This window comes from Dendropsophus ebraccatus, chromosome 1 (assembly GCF_027789765.1).
Source record: "Dendropsophus ebraccatus isolate aDenEbr1 chromosome 1, aDenEbr1.pat, whole genome shotgun sequence".
Taxonomy (NCBI): domain Eukaryota; kingdom Metazoa; phylum Chordata; class Amphibia; order Anura; family Hylidae; genus Dendropsophus; species Dendropsophus ebraccatus.
The window spans coordinates 46,761,371-46,783,240 of record NC_091454.1 but is presented as its reverse complement, the minus strand read 5'-3'; the positions used below and the strand labels follow the sequence as shown (position 1 = coordinate 46,783,240).

Genomic DNA, 21,870 nt, shown 5'->3' with positions numbered 1-21,870 from the left:
GCATAAGAAAGAACAACTTCCTGATCCAGACAGGACCCTTTCACACCTGACAGGACTAAGATGAAGTCACCAGCAGTGCCTGTGAACAATGTACACAAGGACATAGACTGAGGAAAAGGAGTACCCAGAGGGTGGGTGGGGGACTGGGAGATGCCAGGTAACAACCAAAAGCATAAGTACTGGACAAGCCAGAGGGCTTCCAGGACCAAAGACTCTGGTCAAGAAAGAGACTCTGGTCGACCTGCATTAAGACCCGACTAAATGTGTCAATCCCAATAGAGCATAGTTTAATCCTAAGGGCCTGGAGCCTGGGCTCAGTAGGCCATTGTGGAGACCGGATGGTAAAAACTCCTGCCCAGAAATCTTGAATACAGGCTTGGTCTGATGACATCATAAATGGTGAGACTGCACTAGGATGTCAGTATGGCCCAGGTAGACCGAAACTCCTATGGATCAGGAAGAAGACCTGACCCACAAGCAGTGCCCCTGTAAACAAGAATTACCAGGGCTTAAGAGAGGCACTGATAAAGAGATTACACTGAAATGCAGGGTCTGAGGTTGTCTGCAGTAAGAGAGACAGGCAACACTGCGCATCACGTATCCTGTCAAAATAGAAGAACTTGAAGTAGCGGTTCCACTGTAGAAACCCACGTTAAAGAAAGAAGAAGATTTTGACCCCCTAGCAGAGCCGGGCCAACAGATATGTCTAGGAAGATAAAGCTAAAAGGCCAATAAAAGGCCATACTCCAAGAGAAGGCAACTAAATTGAAGTGGGCCAGATGCATATGGCAGCACAGGCCAAAGAGACGACCATAGGATAAGCAGGATGGTACTGCTGTAGCCTGATTACATTACCTATGGAAGGGAATAACATTTAGTCATGCCATATGATAAGCCGGATGATACAGCTGTAATAGGAGTATGTCATCTGTGGAAGGAAGAAATATGACCACTAACGTAGCGCTAGTCATGCCACATGACAAGCAGGATTGTCCTACTGGAACAGGGTCATGTCATCTGTAGTAATCAGGAAAGTGACCTCTGATTTAGCAATAATCATGCAACTGCAGTGGCATGTGACTGCAATCCAGTGGCAGTCACATGCCACTGGATGCTGTGATTACATACCAGTGAAATGGGAGTAATATGACTGCTAATGTAACAAAAGTCAGTGCTATACGCCAGGCAACATAATAACGCTGTGAGACAAGATACGTCACCTGTAGAAGTGAGTAATAAGACTACAAATGTAGCGATGGCCAGTGCCATGTGACTGCTGATGTAGCTATAGTAAGTGTCATATGTCAGGTAGGATGGTATTGCTGTGGCACAATTACATCAGCTGTGGAAGGGAGTAATATGACTGCTGAGACAGCAATGGTCAGTGTCATGTGACTGCTGATGTAGGGATAGTCAGTGTCAGTACGCCAGGTAGGATAGAATCGCTGTGGGATAATTACATCACCTATGGAAGGGAGTAATATGACTGCTGAAGTAGAGATAGTCAGTGCCATGTGTTATACAGTTATGTGTTATACAGTTATATAGTAAAATTTAGTGCGGTTTTATAGTAAAATTGATCCTGCTTTAGGGTAGCTTCACACATACTGGATTCGCAGCGGATTTCACTGCAAACTTGCGGCGTGAAATCCGCTGCGGATCCAGTACGTGTGAAGCCACCCTTATAAAGCTAGATGGGGGGGCAAGAGAAGGACTGGTGTAAGTACAAATTAATATATTAATAAAGTTACAGAGAAATTTTCATACCTCTTGACGACCCCCAGAACATGCCAGGGACAAAGGGGTATCCTTGGTGCGTTCAGACTGAGCCTCGATATCAGCACCCTTATCTAAAAGGATTTCAACTACTCCTGCATGTCCAGCTGTAGCTGCCAAAATCAGTGGTGTAAAGCCTGAAAAGAAAGTTATGCATTATGTGAACTTTCTGTCCTAAAACTGGGTATTATATTATTACATGTCACTTGTAATATGCATGCGTTATTCTGAATATAAGTCAAGCAAGGTTTATGCATTTTAAAAAGGACAGGCGCTAAAAGCAGTATGATTAGTAATGGCTGCTCAATCTGCTCATGGGTGCTGGCATTCTGAGGACCAAGCAGGCCTTCACGTAAGGGCATGTTCACACTGAGTAAATTAGGTGGAATTCTGCGGCGGAACCCCGCCTGTCTCAGTGTGTCTTTGCCCGTCTATGTGAGAGCGCGCGCTCCTCCACTGCTGCCGCTCTCGATTGCAGCGGAGAATGGCACGCTCTCCCATAAACGGGCAATGACACACTGAGACAGGCTGGGTTCCGCCACAGAATTAAAACTAATTTACTTAATGTGACACACTCTTAGTAAACAAATGATAAAACTCACCTTTTTTGTCCCTGTGCTCAATGTTAGCACAACGAGCTATTAGCACAGACACAAGCTCCTCATGGCCACCGGCACAGCCAAGCGTTAACGCTGTATCATGATTGCTTTCAGTCTGCAGAAAAACAAATGGAAACCAGTGACCCCCTTTTTTATTCAAGTAAGAGCAGTGGAATGCATTGTGTTTTGTAACTTACATGGGCATCAATATCTACTGATGCAAAAGCTGGTAACAAAGGCTCTTGGTCTCCATTTGCTGAAGCTGGCTGGGGCACTGATGAAGAAACTGTGGAAGCCAAGTCACCACTACCAGACAAAGAAGGTATTTTGTCAGATACACCTAAAACACACACAAAAAAAATATAATAATGAATGAATGAATGAATGAATGAATGAATGAAAGAACAAGTAAATCCAGATAAACCAGAAAAGCCTTTTTATGTTCAGATGACTTTCAGCACTTAGCACCCCAGGACTGAACATGCTTTAGTTTTATTTAATTTAACAAAATCTCCTGTACTTGAACAGATTAGTTGAATTCTGAATTAAATTACAAATCCAAGAGTGTAGGCCGACACCTAAAGTCTACGGAGGGGATTAAAGTTTTAATTTAGGTTCCAAATTGTTGGTGCTGTCATTTACAAGAGGTACCATGTATCTCCCTGACCTAAGATCTATCTAACAGTGCAAGCAGCTTGGAACCTAATATGCATATCATAGCTGTGGAGTCAGTAAGCCGCAGCTCCGACTGCAACTCAGACTCCTGCTCCTTCATAAATGGCAAGTCATATACCAGGGGAGTTATTTATCACACTGGCTCAGTAGCTTCTCCCTAATGTCCTACAAGATCCTGGGGCAATTTCTGAGGGAATGAGGAAAGATATAAAGCAGATTCTCCTGTGTGTGTGCAGTGGATGCAGCCAGTCTCCAGCCTCATGTCCTGAACTACTCACAACTAGACTAGATGGAGCAGGTGGTCTTTTCTGCTGACAATTTTATTTTTCTAACTAAATATTCACCATACGTTGTAATATAGGTGGTCAGCCATAGTGATATAGAAGGGTTACTGTGGGTGTTGGGGCATGCCATAGCACACACAAACACACAGCCTGGTGTAGCCATAGCATACACACACACACACAGCCTGGTGTAGCCATAACATACACACACACACAGCCTGGTGTAGCCATAGCGCACACACACAGCCTGCTGCAGCCATAGCGCACACACACAGCCTGCTGCAGCCATAGCACACACACACACACACACACACACACACACACACACACACCCTGCTGCAGCCATAAAACACTTTAGTAAAACAACACACTGATGACAGAGGTTACTGCTACACTACTTATGTCTTCTCCTCCTCCTCTATATTACACAGGATATCTTCATATTACACTGCTGCTCATATACAGTCATCCAGCACCCAGGAAGAGAACAGCACAGATCTCCCCCCACACAATGGACTCTCAGAAACAGAAACAAACTGCCAAATAGTGACCAACAACTTTTCCTCGACCCCCCTTATGTAATAGGGCCAGATCGAGTCAATCCGAACATGAACGTTCGGTATTGGATTAGCGGTGGCTGCTGAACTTGGACAAAGCTCTAAGGTTGTCTGGAAAACATGGATATAGTCGTCATCTGTATCCATGTTTTCTACATAGCCTTAGGGCTTTATTCAATTTCAGCAGCCACCGCTAATCAAATGCCGAAAGTTCGGGTACGGATCGACTCGAGCATGCTCTAGGTTCGCTCATCTCTAATACCAATACCAACTTTTTTTATTTCAATACTCGATACCATTTCAATACCAAATAACTTATTAAAGAAAACATAAAAATAGAAATTTTGGGGGAGATTTTTCAAACATGGTGTAAAAGTAAAGCTGGCTCAGTTGCCCCTAGCAACCAATGAGATTCCACCTTTCATCCCTCAGACTCTGAAAAATGAAAGGTGGAATCTGGTTGCTAGGGGCAACTAAGCCAGCGTCACTTTACACCATGTTTGATAAATCTCAACCCCCCCCCCCCCCCCAAACTGCAGCTATAATTTTACACTGTTTACTGTGTGATACATCTGACATGTTATCTATATTATTCAGCTCCTATTACAGTGATACAATTTCTGTTCTTTTTATTTTACAACTTTTACAACAATTGCTGTGCTCTGACTCCCATAGCTTTCTTATCTTTCGGCCTGTAGGGCTGTGTGAGGGTAATTTTTTTGCGCCATGATCTATAGCTTTGATTGGTACCATCTTTGTGTATAATTTATATATCTTTGTATATTTGTTACATTTTGATTATTTTTAATTACATTTTATTTCTGGGATGCTTAGCTGCCGTATCTAAATCTGTCTGGCGTTATACAGTCTGCTGAGATTCTGTTTGATCCTACCATGGATGTCATCTTTAATGTATCTAAGCCTTTTTGCTGAGAAGGGGCTGCCTGTGTCATTTCTAATGTGTAGTGTGCTGCCCAGGTCCTCAATATAGGGGGGCTGTTGTACTATATGGGGTGCAGGCACCAATAAAAAAAAATAGGGGGCTATATATAAAAATATAGCCAGTATATAACATACAGGGCCGAAGGAATAGCTTCGCCAAATTAAAAATGTAAAACCTCAAAGATCCTCAGGTAGCAGCTTATTAGGAAGGCAGCAGAGACCAAGAATTAGACATGGAGCATTATCACTGGATAACAACCTGTTATCACTTGGAAGCTGCAGGAATCAAGTGCTGCTTCCCCATTGACAGGTTGGATTAGCCATGCTGATAATGTGTATACAAGTCCATATTGCAGCTGTAAGTCCCCTCCAACCAGGATCACAGGGCCATAAGATGGAGTCACTGTGACTTATTAGATCTGTGGTGAATGGGACTGACAGCTGTAACAAAAACACAGAAATGCTAGAGACAAAAAAGTCCATTATAGCCATTGATGAGCCTTATCTCCAGCATTGTTTGTGACTACTGTAGAAAGACTGGTGATGTGAATAAGTTAGAATCCATTATGTACTTTTATCTTTGAGCTCTGGTGTTCTGCTATGTCAGTGGGTAGTGAGGGGTTAACCCCTGGCTGCACTGAGCTCAGGTGTCCTGCTATGCCAGTGGGTCGTGAGGGGTTAACCCACAGCGGTGCTGAGCTTCAGTGTGAGGCGTCCATGTGTATCGCTGAGCATTATTCACCAGGTTATCTGGCAGTTACATGGACATGCTGGTGGACTCTGACCTGGTTTGCTGCGGCCCGGCTTCTGCTCTGACAATAAGACAGACTCACTACGAAACACCTCCCCAGCACAGCGGGGAGAGGACGTCAACGGGACCGGGCAGCATGGAGCAGCAGGTGGTGACCCGGGAGTTTTGCAGAGCAGGGGGCAGCACACAGAACATGGCCGGTGCTCAGCTAGCCATGTTCTCTGTGCTTAACTTTGTTAAGCTGCACTATTGCACAGTTTAGCATAAAGTATCAAATACTAGGAAATCCTGGAACCGAACAGTTTTTGGACCTGGAATATCGATAGTAGTATCGATATTTTGGTGCATTGTGCATCCCTATAACAGACTGTATTTTAGTAAAGTTGTTCAACGCCAGCATATGTTGGGACACTGGCAAAAAGGTATGCTGACCTATACAATAGTCATTCAACCTACTTGTTACTATGTTAAATACTTTTAACATATGGACAAAATAAAGTCCACTAGTGACTATAACTCAAGTGCCTTTATGCTACAGTACCACTCTAGTATAACTTGCCACTATAAAAAAGGGGCTTAGGCCCCGTTCCCACTGAGGAAAGGTAGCGGAATTCCGCGACGGAATTGTCCGCCGCGGAATGTTGTTAGCCTCCCGCTCATAATGGGAGTCTATGGGAGGCGCACGCTCCTGCCCTGTCCGCGCTGAAGAATGAACATGTTCATTCTTCAGCGCGTACAGAGCAGGAGCGCGCGCCTCCCATAGACTCCCATTATGAGCGGGAGGCTAACGGCATTCCGCGGCGGACAATTCCGTCGCGGAATTCCGCTACCTTTCCTCAGTGGGAACGGGGCCTAAGAAGGAGTATGCCACCACTTAAAGGACAACTTCCGTGCTAAGGAGAAAAAAAAAAACCACAATCAGAAACATAGTTTATATACTAATTATCCCTCCTGAGCTGTTACTGTTTGAATTTCCCACCGTCTGCATACAGCCTGAGCTTCATTCTCAGTCATTTCTCCCTTACTTCCTGGTTTCAGCTTCCCATGATGCACTTGGCTGCTGTGACATTGCAAGTGCCTGCCCCTCAATTCACTTCAACTCCCATCATACACTAAACATGACCCTCTCTCTCTTCAGTCAGGCTGCTGTATAATCACACAGGTTGTCAGCCCCTGCACTGAAGCTGCACACACATACTTTGCAATGTAGTGTACATTGCAAAGTGACATCTGCACAATGGCCGTCCCTAATCAGGTCAGGGCAGCAGGAGAGATAAGACGGGGTCTGTCATGGAGGGAAGATAAACAAGTGACAGGACTCCTTCACTCACTGCCGAGTCCACTCGGCAGCAGGAGAGTATGAGAGGGGGCGCTGCCTATGTGCTGGGAGTCAGTAACGGAGAGAAGATAAGCAAGTAACATGACTTGCAGTTGCTCAGCCAATCGGAGATGAGCAAGCAGAGTCACCTGACAAGGCAGGGGAGGGGGAGGCTGGTGTAACAGGAGCTAGAGAAGCCCTCCTGCTGATGACTCATCGTCACAAGAAGGAGCTGAGAGAAGAAACTGGTGACGACAGTAATTAGGTATGTGTGAGTTTCCTACACTTCCTGGTGGGGGGTTGAGGGGGGAAAAGACAGGGAAGGGGGGCAGATAGGTGATTGAAGCATATTACACAGTTATATAACTTTGTAATGTGCTTCAATTACTGGGAAAAAGTTTTTCATGGGAGTTGTCCTTTAAGAACTTTTCAGATAATGCTGTACATAAAACCTCTTATTCTTACCTCACTATGCTTCCCCGGTGTTCTCATGCAGTCTCCAGGTACCCCGCCAACTGCTACCACTTCTGAAACAAAACCCACTGACTGATGCGAAACATTGATTGGCTGAGCGGGATGTCACAAGTTAGTCTCAGAAGTGGTGGCAGCCATGCTTATCAGGGGACCTTGAGATGCAACAGGACAACATCATGGGAGCTTGGTGAGGTAAGAATTAGAGGTTTTCTATGTTTTATATAAGGGCAGCGCTATGAGTTTTTAATTGCTTATTTTTTTAAGGGCTTGTTAGAGACAGCCAAGTCTGTATAGGGGCTGTGAACACAATATAGGAAATTTTAAGCAAGATTGCTTTATTTTTCCATTCAGATGCATTATAGCAATATAAAAACATGCTAATAGCTGTAAAGGTAGGAATAGTTAAAGTGGTTATCCAGGATTGGAAAATACAACTACATCTTTTCAAAAACAGCACCACCCCTGTCCCCAGGTTGTGAGTGGTATTACAATTCAACTCTATTCACTAAAATGAACTGAGCTGCAAAGTCCACACCCAAACTGAGAACAAGAGAGGTGTTGTCTCTGGAACAAAGCTGTCATGTTTTACAAAACCTCGATAAACCCTTTACATGACTAGGTTCGGATGCAACTAATCCACAGCAAAAACCAACACGTTTATATACAAATGTAACTAAATGGGTGACCTATTACTGGACTGGGAATAACTCCCCACAAAAAGCCCAGGCAGCCAGACACCACTGATTTTATATCAATACCTTCTAGTCACTCAGGCAGACTGCAGTCTTTGCTCCTGAAGGGTGCAGAGTTCTAGTCAGGTTATACTAGCGCTGTCTGGCTACCTACATTGAAGTTCACGTGACACCCAGTGAATAGTGCAGCTGCACCTTCACGGGTCACTGAATCACCCGGATGATCATCATATAGACATTCTCAGAACCACTTCTATTCATTCTAATAAAGCATGATATAGCTATAAGGTATCTTAATACACACCTTTTTAGATAGTAACGGTAATGCAAACTAATAAAAGTAAAGTTTTACACCTCTGCTGGGGAAAAGGCTTTTCAGTGGATTTGTTCCCTTATTGTAAACTTATATGCGAATGTTGTCACCACAGAATCATAAATTATATACAGAACAATCTATAACAAAACCACCAATTCAGGCTTTTTTTTTTTACACTAAGACCTACCTGCCATTATATCATCAAGAGTATCATTTAGTGTTTGCGCTGGGGAAGCAATCATTAAATTATCTGCGACTTGAGATGAGAGAAGACTACTACTGGCAGGCGGCTGATCCAGTGCTACATTACTACAGGATACCACAGGGTCACTAGAATCCATTCCCGAAAGTCCTAAATCATTAAGTATTTTTGGCACCAAGTCCATAGATGGTGATCCCTTTTCTTCATCACATGACTGCGGCAGAACCTCGTGGCAAACGGCGCTGAACGGGTCTAAATTTTGACACTTCTCATCTGAATAAGTCTTTTCATCTTCAATGAATGTAGGATTACTAGGTTCTGCACAAGGCTGGAGAACAGCGGCGTCTGTGTTAGCACCATCTTCTGGAGTTTCCTTGGAAACCTGTTGCTGTGTTTTCATCTGTAATTGTCTTTCAACTTTTTGAAGTTCTTTAAGGATCTTCTTTTTCTTTTGAACCTGTTCTTCGCGGTTCTTTTTTAGTTCTTCAATTTTATCCTTATTTAACGGTTCACCCTGAATGAGTTCTAATGATTTTAGCTGTGCTCTTTCAATTGCACTAATACGCTGACCAAGTTCATTGAGCTTTCCTTCGGTTTCCTCCACTATGCATTCTAGTGGCTGATACGGATGGAGGGGAGATCTTTGGACTTTTTCTGGAGAGTGAAGGTTATAAGGTGTCTTTTTGGATGCACCTGTAGGAAAAATACGGTCATTCTTTACAGTAAATCTACAGCACAAAGACAATAAAACTGTTCATCCTATTATTTTTACCAATAACTGGTGCAGTGCCAACATTTAATATGGTACAAAAGAATTTCAACAAGGTCGCCCGGTGGGATCCCCTACATTGATGATCATTAGAAGGGGCAGGCCGGTCAGCACTGGAAAGGGAGGGAGAAAGGTGTCTGTGCATCTAACTACCTTCCTCCTTCTCTCCCCGTGCTGCCCGATGCCGCTCGGGCTGAGCACGGGTCACAAGCATTTATAGTATGAGCAGATGATGGGGGAATAGTCCACTGTGTATCTGGCCCACAACAACGTGCAGGGAGGGAGGTAGTTAGATGCACAGGCACCTCGCTCCCTCACTGCTCGGTGCCAAGTGTCCTTTGCTCCCCAAAGTATTCCATAAAAATCAAGGATAGTGTATTATAACAAATCTTCCATAGACAATACACTACATAGACTTGTACAAAATTAAGGGAAATAGCACTATATGTGAATTTCCTATAATTATTATACATTAGGAATTTGCCTAACTTTCCTATTGTAATAACTTATAAAAAAATGTTTTGGCCGGAGTTGTCCTTTAAGGCCCTATTGCACGGAGCGATCATCTGCCAAAATCAAGCAGCCATCTTTCTGTGTAAGAGACAGCGATCAGCAAATATTGTCTTTTAGTATGTTTAAAAAAAAACATCTGATTAAAGCAAGGGCTGCAAGATTATTGAGCAATGTAAAGGGCTCCGTAAGCAAATGGCAATCTAGTAGATTGGCGATTGCTTACTGCGCACATCCGGCCGTCTAATACAGCCTTTATTTCCAACATATTCATGGTATATCCACAGGATTGTTGGTATGTACTGACCTACCTAAACAGCTTACTTAAATAGGGCTGAACTACAACACTAAAACATTCCATGAACAGGAGTGAAATGACCATGAAAAAAAAAACCTCTTAACCCTTAGAAGACAGTATTCTTTTTTGACTCCATAAAATGCATGACGAAAAGGAAAAAAAAATTTTTTTAGGTAAAATTAAAATAAATATGCAATTTCTGGGGCCTTTCATTTTTACGCAATACAATTTACCTTTAAAAAACTGACATATCTTGTAGTAACAGAGTGCCACCTGGTATAACGGAAGTGCTGCACCAGGACGTAGAGTAACATCACAGGAGTGTGGCTAAGGGTTAAACGTCATCGAAAACCTATCAGTACTTAAAGGGAGTACTTACCTTTTCCTACGTCAATCTGGTCTGGAGGCTTATCTGGTTCTTGAGGTGGCACAACCATCGCAAGGGTATGCATTGGTACGCAAGAAACCTGCAACATATCAGGTAACTTAATATTCTGAGTTCATTTGCTTCTCATTTCATAACAGATATTAGGAGATTAGAGTTATTTTACTACGTGTTCAAAAACAAAAGATTTTTCTTTATATTGGCATTGCATTACAGAGGTATGGTTTTACATGGTAATATTTTCATCCCGAATTCAGACATTGCCACAATAAGCATTATTACAAACAAAGTTCTAGTAGATTTTCCAGCAGTTTTCTGAACTGCCTTCTCAAAAAAGTTTGCCTTAAAGAATATAAAAGTCATGCCAGCGATGCGAAAATGTTTATTAGTTGGTTGTTCAAATCGGTCATGCAGAAATTAAAATCACTATTTGCTACAAATTGCCCTGCATGCGAACAATCCAGCGATTGTTTGCTCGGCCTGGTCTGCAAGATAATGACGCTTATTAAATAAGTGCTGATTAACACGATCGGTCTTCGTACGACCCCTGTCCATTCTATGTAAAAGTGCCTTAAAAATTAAGAGTTTATTACATGTAGGCTCCATGTTCCCTCAAATTTTAAAAAGATTACAGATTGGACAAAATCGGTTGTCCTGTCTTTCACACCTCTACTGGAGAAGTACCTCTCTAACCTCTACTCATCTACAAATAATTTGTGAAATCAAGTATTTGGGAATTATAATTACCCCACATGTTAAGGATTTTAAATTCATAGTGAAGACACTCCTGGTGCCGCCTACCGCTGTCCGTTATAGGTCATGGTAACCTGTTGAAATTTATTATAATGCCCCAACTGCTTTACATTATACATAAGTCACCAGTATGGCTACCTCTGCTCCTCTTTCACAAGATACAGAGCATATTCCGTGACTTGGTTTGGCGTAAAAAGACAACACGAATTAAGCTTGAGACACTCCAAAGACACAAAAATGCTGGAGGCCTAGCTGTCCTGAATCTTTAAATTAACTTCATGGCTTTCCAATTACAACACTTCAGGGGTTGGAGATACCTGGACCAGATGAGACGGACGGGAAGATTGGTAGTTTTGGCTCAGTGGGCATAGATTGCCAATAATGGCATTGGAAACAGGGGAGACTAAATTGAAAGGTAGAACGGTCCCAACACTCTCTGATGGATGGTCTCTGATGGTCAAAGTGTGGGCTAAGACCAATTGCTTACTAAGCCTTGAAGGTTTTACTAATTTTGCACTACTGTGTTGTAACCCCCTCCTGCCTTAGTTTTTTACACTTGAGGGGCTCTCCCCATGGGAGACTAAGGGTGTGCTGTTTTTACAACAGGTTATACAAGATGGTAACATTACTACAATTGAATGTTTACCCACCTCCTTCAAACTTTCACACTCTAGATTCTACCAATATCTGCAACTCAGATACGCCTTACAGGCTCAGATGCAACAGGTAAAACTAGACACAGTCTCACACACAATATTTAACTATATCACTAAGGGGGACTCTACCAGAGGACTCATCTCCATGCTATATACCAAACTTCTGCATGTATAGCTTGGTAGATTCCGGTTATCCATCATAGACAAATGGGGGGGGGGGGGTCTGTCTGATGACAACTGGAATGATATTTTGGAGCTTTCCACTACAGAATCACTGAGCGAATCCCTATCACAGTTGCTTCTAATTCATAGGGTGTATAAAAAAAACCTGTTTTTTTGCATAAAATTGGTGCATGGCCTACCGCCGAATGCCCACGATGCAGCGCGGATAATGCTTCACTATTACACATGATGTAAGGGATGTCGTGAATTGGAGGATTTCTGGGAGGGAATAGTGGAAATAATCACTAAAATATATGGAATCACCCAATCATTGGACCCTAAGGTCTGTCTGTTAGGGGTTCTTGCACTTCCAGATTTGGAAGACTGCAAAACTATTGCGATCCAGAGATTGCTCTATCACGCCTGTAAGACTTACTTCCAGGTGAATTCAGACTGTACTTTGCTAGTAACAATGAACTGTTTGAATATCACAAAGGGAGAAATAAACCTGACTTACAGCAAATTGATCCTGGAGTGTGGCAGTCATCTGACAGATATCAGAAGGGACTGATATTACATTTTTTGGGTAATCCAACAAGTAAGAGACAACGTTGGTATGTCCACCTTTTGCAGCTTCTATCAGCATTGTGGATCCATCCTGCAAAATAAATTTTTTTTTTAAAAAAAATCCTCTTCAAAACTCTTCATATAAAGTTAATCTAACACATGTAATTGGTACCACTGTCATTTTACGAGAACCAGGAGATTGTTCACATAAGCCTATGGGTATTAAATACCACTGTTTGGCATCAGTCATGAGCAGTCTGTTAAACCTATGGTTAACAAAACATATAAAAAGACGCCCAACACTGGCATCCATCACCCATAGGCTATAATGTGCTGATTGGTTTAAATCAGAGCTGCAGAAACCCAACATATCATGCAAGGAAGTTTATCATATGAATGCCCCAAACCCTTCTTAAAATCAATCACTAACATCTTATCTATTCTCTCCTCTTCAAGTGTAAAAGGTGGCCGTACACCTTCTATAAATTGTTACGCAAACTATTGTTCAGCCGTCAGTAATGTTTCCTTTCCACCACCCCTACCATACACACAACCATTAAACGTTTAGCACAGCAAGCTATCTTATGCTCTCTATGCGGAGAGGAGGTTTAAGCCCCAACCACAGAACTCTGACTGCAGCTCATCTCTGCCACAACAGGGGTAAGGTGTTGAATCCTGCCTAAAATGTTTTATGTGCAGGCCAAGCCATTTTTTCGATGTATATTGTGTACTTAGGCCCTCCCCTTGGCCGCAGATCACTGTGACTACATACAACACCATACCACAGGAAATTTGATCTCTTGGTACAATTCTGATAATACATGCACTGCAGTTTATAAATATTCTACATATAAAATAGGAAGCTTACTTTAAGCCTATGAGTTGGATCTGCTCCTTTAGCTAACAGCAGCTCTACAACAGCAAGATGTCCTCCAGCACACGCGAGGGACACAACAGTGTGATCATTATTAGCTGTAGCATGATTAATGTTGGCTCCTAGAAAGTAAAAAAAAAAAAAAAAAAAAAAAAAAAAAAAAAAAAAAGCTCAGAACCATACTTAATTGATGCTATATTTTACCTTTGCCCAAAAGTGTAAAATGTTTTTAAGTATACAGCATATACCAATATACCAAAATAAATAGATAGGACAACCATCTAGTGTGTCTAGGGGTCACTAGACTCTTCCGATGGCACATAAAAAAGTGACCGATTAGCAAAATTGGAGCGGTTACACCTTTTCCACAAAAGGAATAATTATACGTAAATGGTAAACTATAGATATATTCATATGTGACAGATTTACTACAGAAATTTTGTGTTTGCCCCATTTATCTCAATGGGTTGGAGGAAATTCATGTGCTAGCCAAGACCAAGATTTTTACACACAAATTTCTGCAACAAATGTATGTATGTGATATGGTCATAGATGTATTGTTCAATAGAACAACAATTTAGATATACCTTTGCTTATGAGAAACTGTACAGTGCACAGGTGGCCAGCTCGTGCAGCTTTCATTAGAGGAGTTCTGCCTCCTTCAGATTCATGTTCCTTCCAAAGAAAAAAAAAATGGATTGGATACAGATATATACAAAAACCACAACACAATGAAGCCAGGCTTGATAACTTTAGTCATTCCAGCATGCAGAGTTTCTTAGGGTACAAACCCACTTGACGTATTTGCTGCGTGAATCAGTCTTAAAAATAAGCAGGCAAAACGCAGGTTGGCTTTATACAATTGTTCTGCGTTAAAATACGCAATTGCGTATTTTTGAAGCGTGAAGCTACATGCGTTTTTCACACAGGTTTTTAACAACTGATGCTTTGCTAACAACAAGCTTCACGCTTCAAAAATACGCAATTGCGTATTTTAAAGCAGAACAATTGTATAAAGCCAACCTGCGTTTTGCCTGCTTATTTTTAAGACTGATTCACGCAGCAAATACGTCAAGTGGGTTTGTACCCTTAGAAGGAGATATTTCAGGTTCAGGAAAATAAAAACCAGCTCATGGTATAATGAAAAGTTACATAACATTCTAACACACAGTAAGTTGAAATTAAAATGCTGAAAACCCTTACAGCTAAATGATGCATGTATAGCCTTGATTACAGTCTGAGCATGGAAGATGTGCTACGGACTAGAATGCAGAATTCCCAGCATCAAAATTTATAATGATGCAGGGTGCTTCGAAAAAGTTTCAATCTTCGCACTCCTGTACCGATAGTGGTATCAAGCTACAGAGGTCAATATCTGGCTGCAGGTGGCATTATTATTATGACCTACTGTTCATTTACACAGGTTTGTTGCTTTTTTTTGTGGGGGGGTGGCTGATATGGAAATCAACTCTACACACTTTATGCAGGACCTTATGGCAGCAATGTGATCATGACCTTATTTAGTCAACATTTAATCCAGGGCTGTGGAGTCGGTACGCCGCAGCTCCGACTCAGACTCCTGAATTTTATCAGGACCGACTCAGACTCCTGCTCCTTCATAAATGGCCAGTCATATACCAGGGGAGTTATTTATCACACTGGCTCAGCAGCTTCTCCCTAATGTCCTACATGATCCAGGGGCGACTTCTGAGTGAATAAAGGAATACTGTATATAAAGCAGATTCTCCTGTGTGTGCAGTGGATGCAGGCAGTCTCCAGCCTCCATGTCCTGAACTACTCACAACTAGACTAGATGGAGCAGGTGGTCTTTTCCTGCTGACAGTCTATGTTTCTAACAAGATTCACCATACACAAAGAAACACTGCTAATAATGCCAGATACCTGTAATATAGATGTCAGCCATAGTGATATAGAGGGGATGTCAGCCATAGTGATATAGAGGGGATGTCAGCCAATAGAGGGGATGTCAGCCATAGTGATATAGAGGGGATGTCAGCCATAGTGATATAGAGGGGATGTCAGCCATAGTGATATAGAGGGGATGTCAGCCATAGTGATATAGAGGGGGGGGGGGGGTCACACACAGTGCGCACACACACAGCCTGCTGCAGCCATACTGCACACACACAGCCTGCTGCAGCCATACTGCACACACACAGCCTGCTGCAGCCATAGCACGCACACAGCCTGCTGCAGCCATAGCGTGCGCACACCGCCTGCTGCAGCCATAGCGTGCGCACACCGCCTGCTGCAGCCATAGCGTGCGCACACAGCCTGCTGCAGCCATAGCGTGCGCACACAGCCTGCTGCAGCCATAGCGTGCGCACACAGCCTGCTGCAGCCATAGCGTGCGCACACAGCCTGCTGCAGCCATAGCGTGCGCACACAGCCTGCTGCAGCCATAGCGTGCGCACACAGCCTGCTGCAGCCATAGCGTGCGCACACAGCCTGCTGCAGCCATAGCGTGCGCACACAGCCTGCTGCAGCCATAGCGTGCGCACACAGCCTGCTGCAGCCATAGCGTGCGCACACAGCCTGCTGCAGCCATAGCGTGCGCACACAGCCTGCTGCAGCCATAGCGTGCGCACACAGCCTGCTGCAGCCATAGCGTGCGCACACAGCCTGCTGCAGCCATAGCGTGCGCACACAGCCTGCTGCAGCCATAGCGTGCGCACACAGCCTGCTGCAGCCATAGCGTGCGCACACAGCCTGCTGCAGCCATAGCGTGCGCACACAGCCTGCTGCAGCCATAGCGTGCGCACACAGCCTGCTGCAGCCATAGCGTGCGCACACAGCCTGCTGCAGCCATAGCACGCGCACACACACACACACAGCCTGCTGCAGCTATAGCATACAAACACAGCTTGCTGCAGCTATAACACGCACAGCCTGCTGCAGCCATAGAACACTGAAGAAAAACAGCACATTGAGGATTGAGGTTACTGCTACACTACTTATGTCTCCTCCTCCTCCTCTATATTACACAGGATATCTTCATATTACACTGCTGCTCATATACAGTCATGCAGCATCCAGGAAGAGAACAGCACAGATCTCCCCCCACACAATGGACTCTTCCAGCTCAGAAACAAGCTGCCAAATAGTGACTGACAACTTTTTCTCGACCACCCTTATCTTATAGGGCCAGTGTCCTATTAGAACGTTGCTCATAATATATATTGAGCAAAACTTATAAAATTCATTTCAAAACTCAATTATAAATTATAAGATTTTTTTTTAAAGCTGGAGTCGGAACGTTAGTTCCGACTCCGGCCAAAACATTAGTTCCGACTCCGGCCAAAACATTAGTTCCGACTCCGGCCAAAACATTAGTTCCGACTCCGGCCAAAACATTAGTTCCGACTCCGGCCAAAACATTAGTTCCGACTCCGGCCAAAACATTAGTTCCGACTCCGGCCAAAACATTAGTTCCGACTCCGGCCAAAACATTAGTTCCGACTCCGGCCAAAACATTAGTTCCGACTCCGGCCAAAACATTAGTTCCGACTCCGGCCAAAACATTAGTTCCGACTCCGGCCAAAACATTAGTTCCGACTCCGGCCAAAACATTAGTTCCGACTCCGGCCAAAACATTAGTTCCGACTCCGGCCAAAACATTAGTTCCGACTCCGGCCAAAACATTAGTTCCGACTCCGGCCAAAACATTAGTTCCGACTCCGGCCAAAACATTAGTTCCGACTCCGGCCAAAACATTAGTTCCGACTCCGGCCAAAACATTAGTTCCGACTCCGGCCAAAACATTAGTTCCGACTCCGGCCAAAACATTAGTTCCGACTCCGGCCAAAACATTAGTTCCGACTCCGGCCAAAACATTAGTTCCGACTCCGGCCAAAACATTAGTTCCGACTCCGGCCAAAACATTAGTTCCGACTCCGGCGCCCTGATTTAATCAATGGATTCTTAGGGGGTACTCAGTTGAAACATCTGTTAACATGGAGGTACATGGCTTGAAAAAAAGGTTTAGAAACACTGGTCTAGGATATATTAACAACCTTTAGCGTTTAAAGACAAAGACCTTACCAGATCGGCGCCAGCTTGAAGCAATGCTTCTGCCACATCTGTGTGTCCATTTTCACATGCATATGTTAGAGCCGTGTCTCCTGTAGCCGTGGAGGCATGGACATTTGCACCTTCAAATTGTTAAAACAAAGATTTTTTAAAAATGTTACAGTACACAAGCCTAACAGTCACTTTCAATAAAATGGCAGAGGAGAGGAGACTAACAGCAGATGGTCAGAGCACACTATACTGAGATATTAAGTAAAGCATGGGTAATGAGCAGATTCTTGTTCAAATGCCTACAAAATTGTGGATACATCTCTGAATATAACTACAGGCTGAAACCCAGGATAAATATAACATAAGGAAAGCAATGCATTAACAAAAAGAAATGAGAAGTTACACAGCAAATATCTGAAACGCACAATAAAACTGATGAAATAAAACACTATGAAACTGATCAAGATTCAAATGTTCAACAAGTGCAAGCTGCAAAATACAAAGTCAGTAACATAGCAGTTAAATGTATGCCTCTATATATTCAATGTGAATCTGCAATAAAGTAGTATTCCAAAACTACTATGTTGTCAAAAAGAAAAAAATAGATCACTAAAGAAATGCAGGAGAGTCTAAGAAATAAATAAATCAATTATACTTTATTAATGAAATTCATAAAAAAAATTCACATAAAAAGGAGGAAGGAGGCATGAATGAAACAGAACTGTACACACAAAATCAGTGAGGGGACAGATGTAAACAATTTATATGTTTATATATTGCACATGCTAAATGAATATATATGTATAGCAATACATGTATTCACCACAAGGCGGCACCAAATATCCACAGACAAATAATTACTATGAAAAATTAGCTGGGGAGGCAAGATGAAAAGATGTGTGGAGTATAATGACCAAAGGTCTAAAACAACTAACCAAATGCCCCCAAATAGCAAAAAATATATAAAGAAATTTAATATAAACAGCGGTGGTTGCTTTGTCATCCCTTGACAAAGCAACGTGAAACGTGTGTAGGGTGAGTAGGTGGGACTTTTAGTACATGCATCTACCGCTGTTATATTAAATTTTATATATTTTTTGCTATTTGGGGGCATTTGGTTAGTTGTTTTAGACCTTTGGTCATTATACTCCACACATCTTTTCATCTTGCCTCCCCAGCTAATTTTTCATAGTAATTATTTGTCTTTGGATATTTGGTGCCTTCTTGTGGTGGATACATGTATTGCTATACATACATATTCATTTAGCATGTGCAATATATAAACATATAAATTGTTTAGATCTGTGCCCTCACTGATTTTGTGTGTACAGTTCTGTTTCATGCCTTCTTCCTATGTATGCGAATTTATTAATTTCATTAATAAAGTATAATTGATATATATTTCTTGGACTGTCCTGCATTTCTTTAGTGATCTTTGTGGATCATTTTTTTTCTTTTTGATGTATATCTTTTGAGCATAGGGACGTTATTTATACGTTATTTCGGCATTCTTCAGGTTTGCACTATGTTGTATTAAACCATGACTGCCTTCTTCCAAAAAAACTCCAACAGTCACATATGTGCAATATTACAGCAAAGCTCAATTTTTCAACAGAGCTAAACTGCAATACCAGACACCACCTATAAACAGGTGTGGCATCGGCTTTGAAAAAAAAGCTGTCATGTTATTCTATTCCCATGCAGTCTTTTTAGACAGAAGTATTAGTTATTTTAATGCAAGCATGTGTTGGACTGCGCTCATTGTAATGATACTATCCCGCATTGTAAGTCTTCAAAAATAAACACACCAAGCTTAATGTTCTGAAGCACGTACCTGCAGACAAAAGATATTTAACCAATTCAAGATGTCCTTCTTGAGCAGCTTCCATGAGAGGAGTGGAGCAGCCAAGTTCCACATCTGCCCCGGATTTCACAAGAAAGTCTGTTACCTCTGCAAACCCTCCACAGCATGCCAGGGTCAGAGCAGTTTCTTGGGTCTCTTCAGTCTGAGCATTTATGTTAGCACCTACAAACAGTAATGGGAGTTTTAAGATAAATTAAGTTTTAAATAAAAAATAAAAAATTACAGGGCCCAAAATATAAAAGTAGGCTTCCAGCCCTGTTCACTGCGTGTGCTGGCACCACAATTTTGGCAAACAGCAGGATGTCAAAACCTTAGGGCCCTATTCCACAGGAACGATAATCGTCCGAATCGGCCCCATTTGGCCTGATTCGTCCGATTATCGCTCGGTGGAATAGAGAGAACGATCAGCCGATTGTTCATTTAGGGCCAGACCTAAAATCATCGTTCCCCCACCGCGCATCGATATGGTGGAATAGCAGCGCCCAGCGGGTGACCGACGATTTGAGAAGCAGCACCATACATTACCTGCAGGGCTTCTCCTCCACTCTGTCTTCCTCCCTGGGTCCCGCGCGCTCTAGCTTCAGAGTGGCCTGTCAGCTGATGGAGAGCTCAGCCAATCACAGGCCGGGACCGCTGCGGCCTGTGATTGGCTGAGTGGCCTGTCAGCTGACAGGCCATTCTGAAGCTAGAGTGCACGGGACCCGGGGAGGAAGACAGAGCGGAGAAGCCCTGTAGGTAATGTATGCTGCAAGGACATCGGTAACGATGTCCCTGCAGCCCTCGCTCAACGATCAGGCCGTCGAATAGGCCCGGTAAACGAGCAGCGATCTACCAGATCGGCGCTCGTATACATCATTGATCGAGCCATGCTCGGCCCGTGGAATAGGGCCCTTACTCAGTCATTGATGGGCTATCTTTAAGAATGGCCATCGTTGTCTAAGTCCCAGATTAGCCCAAGTTTGGTTCAAGGATCTGTTAATTTTTCTGCATCTGTTACTTTGCCTGTGAACTCAGGCTGATCGGTAAAAAAAGGTTAATTGTCGAGACCCCAAACAAATCAGTTTTTAAAACGTCTACATGTCAAATGACTGTAACACAGTTTCGTGGTAAACCGATTTTCGTAATACATATCTGTACACTGATGTACGCCATGTTTGCTTTAACCCCTTAAGGACAGAGCCTGAAATGGCCTTAATGACAGAGACAAATTTTATGAATATGACCAGTGTCACTTTAGTCATTAATAACTTCGGGATGCTTTTACCTATCCGGCTGATTCTGAGATTGTTTTCTCGTGACATATGGTACTTTACATTTCTGGTAAATTGGAGTCGATATTTATAACGAATATTTATGAAAAAAACCCAAATAACATGAAAAATTGTGAAAAAATGCATTTTTCGAACATTTTGCAACATGTCTACTTTATGTTGGCGGCATTTATTAAATGATCTTTCATTTTTTTTAGACAATAGAAAGCTTAAAACATAAGCAGCAAATTTCCAAATTTTCAGTAAAATTTCAAAATCAGATATTTTTAGGGACCTGTTCAGGTTTAAAGTGTATTTGAGGGGCCTGTATGTTAGAAAGCCCCACAAAGCACCCCATTTCAGAAACTGCACACCCCAAACTCTGCAAAAGCACATCCAGAAAGTGTTTTAACCCTTTAGGGGAGTCATAGAAATAAAAGCTAAGTGTGTAAGAAATTTGAAAATTTTAATTTTTTGTGCAGAGATTTTATTGTAATCCAATATTTTTCATATTTATAAACTTATTACTAGAGAAATTCACCCCAATATTGATTTCCCCGTCTCTGCAGTTTATAGAAATACCCCATATGTGGCCCTAATGCATTGTTTGACGGAACCACAAGCCTCAGATACAAAGGAGCGCCTAGTGCATTTCAATCGCTCAGTTATATTTGGTCATTTCTGACTGTACCACTTCAGGTTGGCAGAGGCTCTGTGGTGCCAAAACCTAAAAAAAAACACCCCTAAAAGGGACACCATTCAGAAAACTACACCCCTCAAGGAATGTAACAAGGGGTGCGGTGAGCATCTGGACCCCACAGGTGCTTCACAGATTTTCAGAACAATGTGGCGTGAAAAAAGAAAAAGAATTTTTTTTACACTATAACGTTGTTCTAGCCTTCAATTTTTCATTTTCACAATGGGATAAAAGGAAAAAAAAAAAAAAACACCAAGCGTGTAGCGCAGTTTCTCCCAAGTACAGAAATACCCCACATGTGGACATAAAGTACCAAGCGGGCGCAGCACGAGCGTCCAAAGGGAAGGAGCGCCAATTGGCCTTTGCAAGCTGGATTTTACTGGAATGGATTTCAAGGGTCATGTCGCATTTACAGAGCCCTCGTGCTGCCAAAACACTGGAAACCCCCCACAAGTGAC

At 42.7% G+C, this 21,870-nt stretch overlaps 1 protein-coding gene across 2 annotated transcripts in view; it reads right to left on the bottom strand.

The window, feature by feature from the left end:
• ANKHD1 (ankyrin repeat and KH domain containing 1) overlaps window positions 1–21,870 on the bottom strand; it is an 84,092-nt gene that overhangs the window by 18,913 nt on the left and 43,309 nt on the right. For both annotated transcript variants that reach the window (XM_069970378.1, XM_069970374.1), the window contains exons 9-18: window positions 19,436–19,627; window positions 17,623–17,732; window positions 14,148–14,235; window positions 13,555–13,682; window positions 12,637–12,777; window positions 10,543–10,630; window positions 8,572–9,279; window positions 2,573–2,715; window positions 2,379–2,490; window positions 1,768–1,913 (exon numbers count right to left, since the gene is read on the bottom strand). In XM_069970378.1, coding sequence (XP_069826479.1) covers window positions 1,768–1,913; window positions 2,379–2,490; window positions 2,573–2,715; window positions 8,572–9,279; window positions 10,543–10,630; window positions 12,637–12,777; window positions 13,555–13,682; window positions 14,148–14,235; window positions 17,623–17,732; window positions 19,436–19,627 — 1,856 coding nt within the window. The remainder of the gene's footprint in view (window positions 1–1,767; window positions 1,914–2,378; window positions 2,491–2,572; window positions 2,716–8,571; window positions 9,280–10,542; window positions 10,631–12,636; window positions 12,778–13,554; window positions 13,683–14,147; window positions 14,236–17,622; window positions 17,733–19,435; window positions 19,628–21,870) is intronic.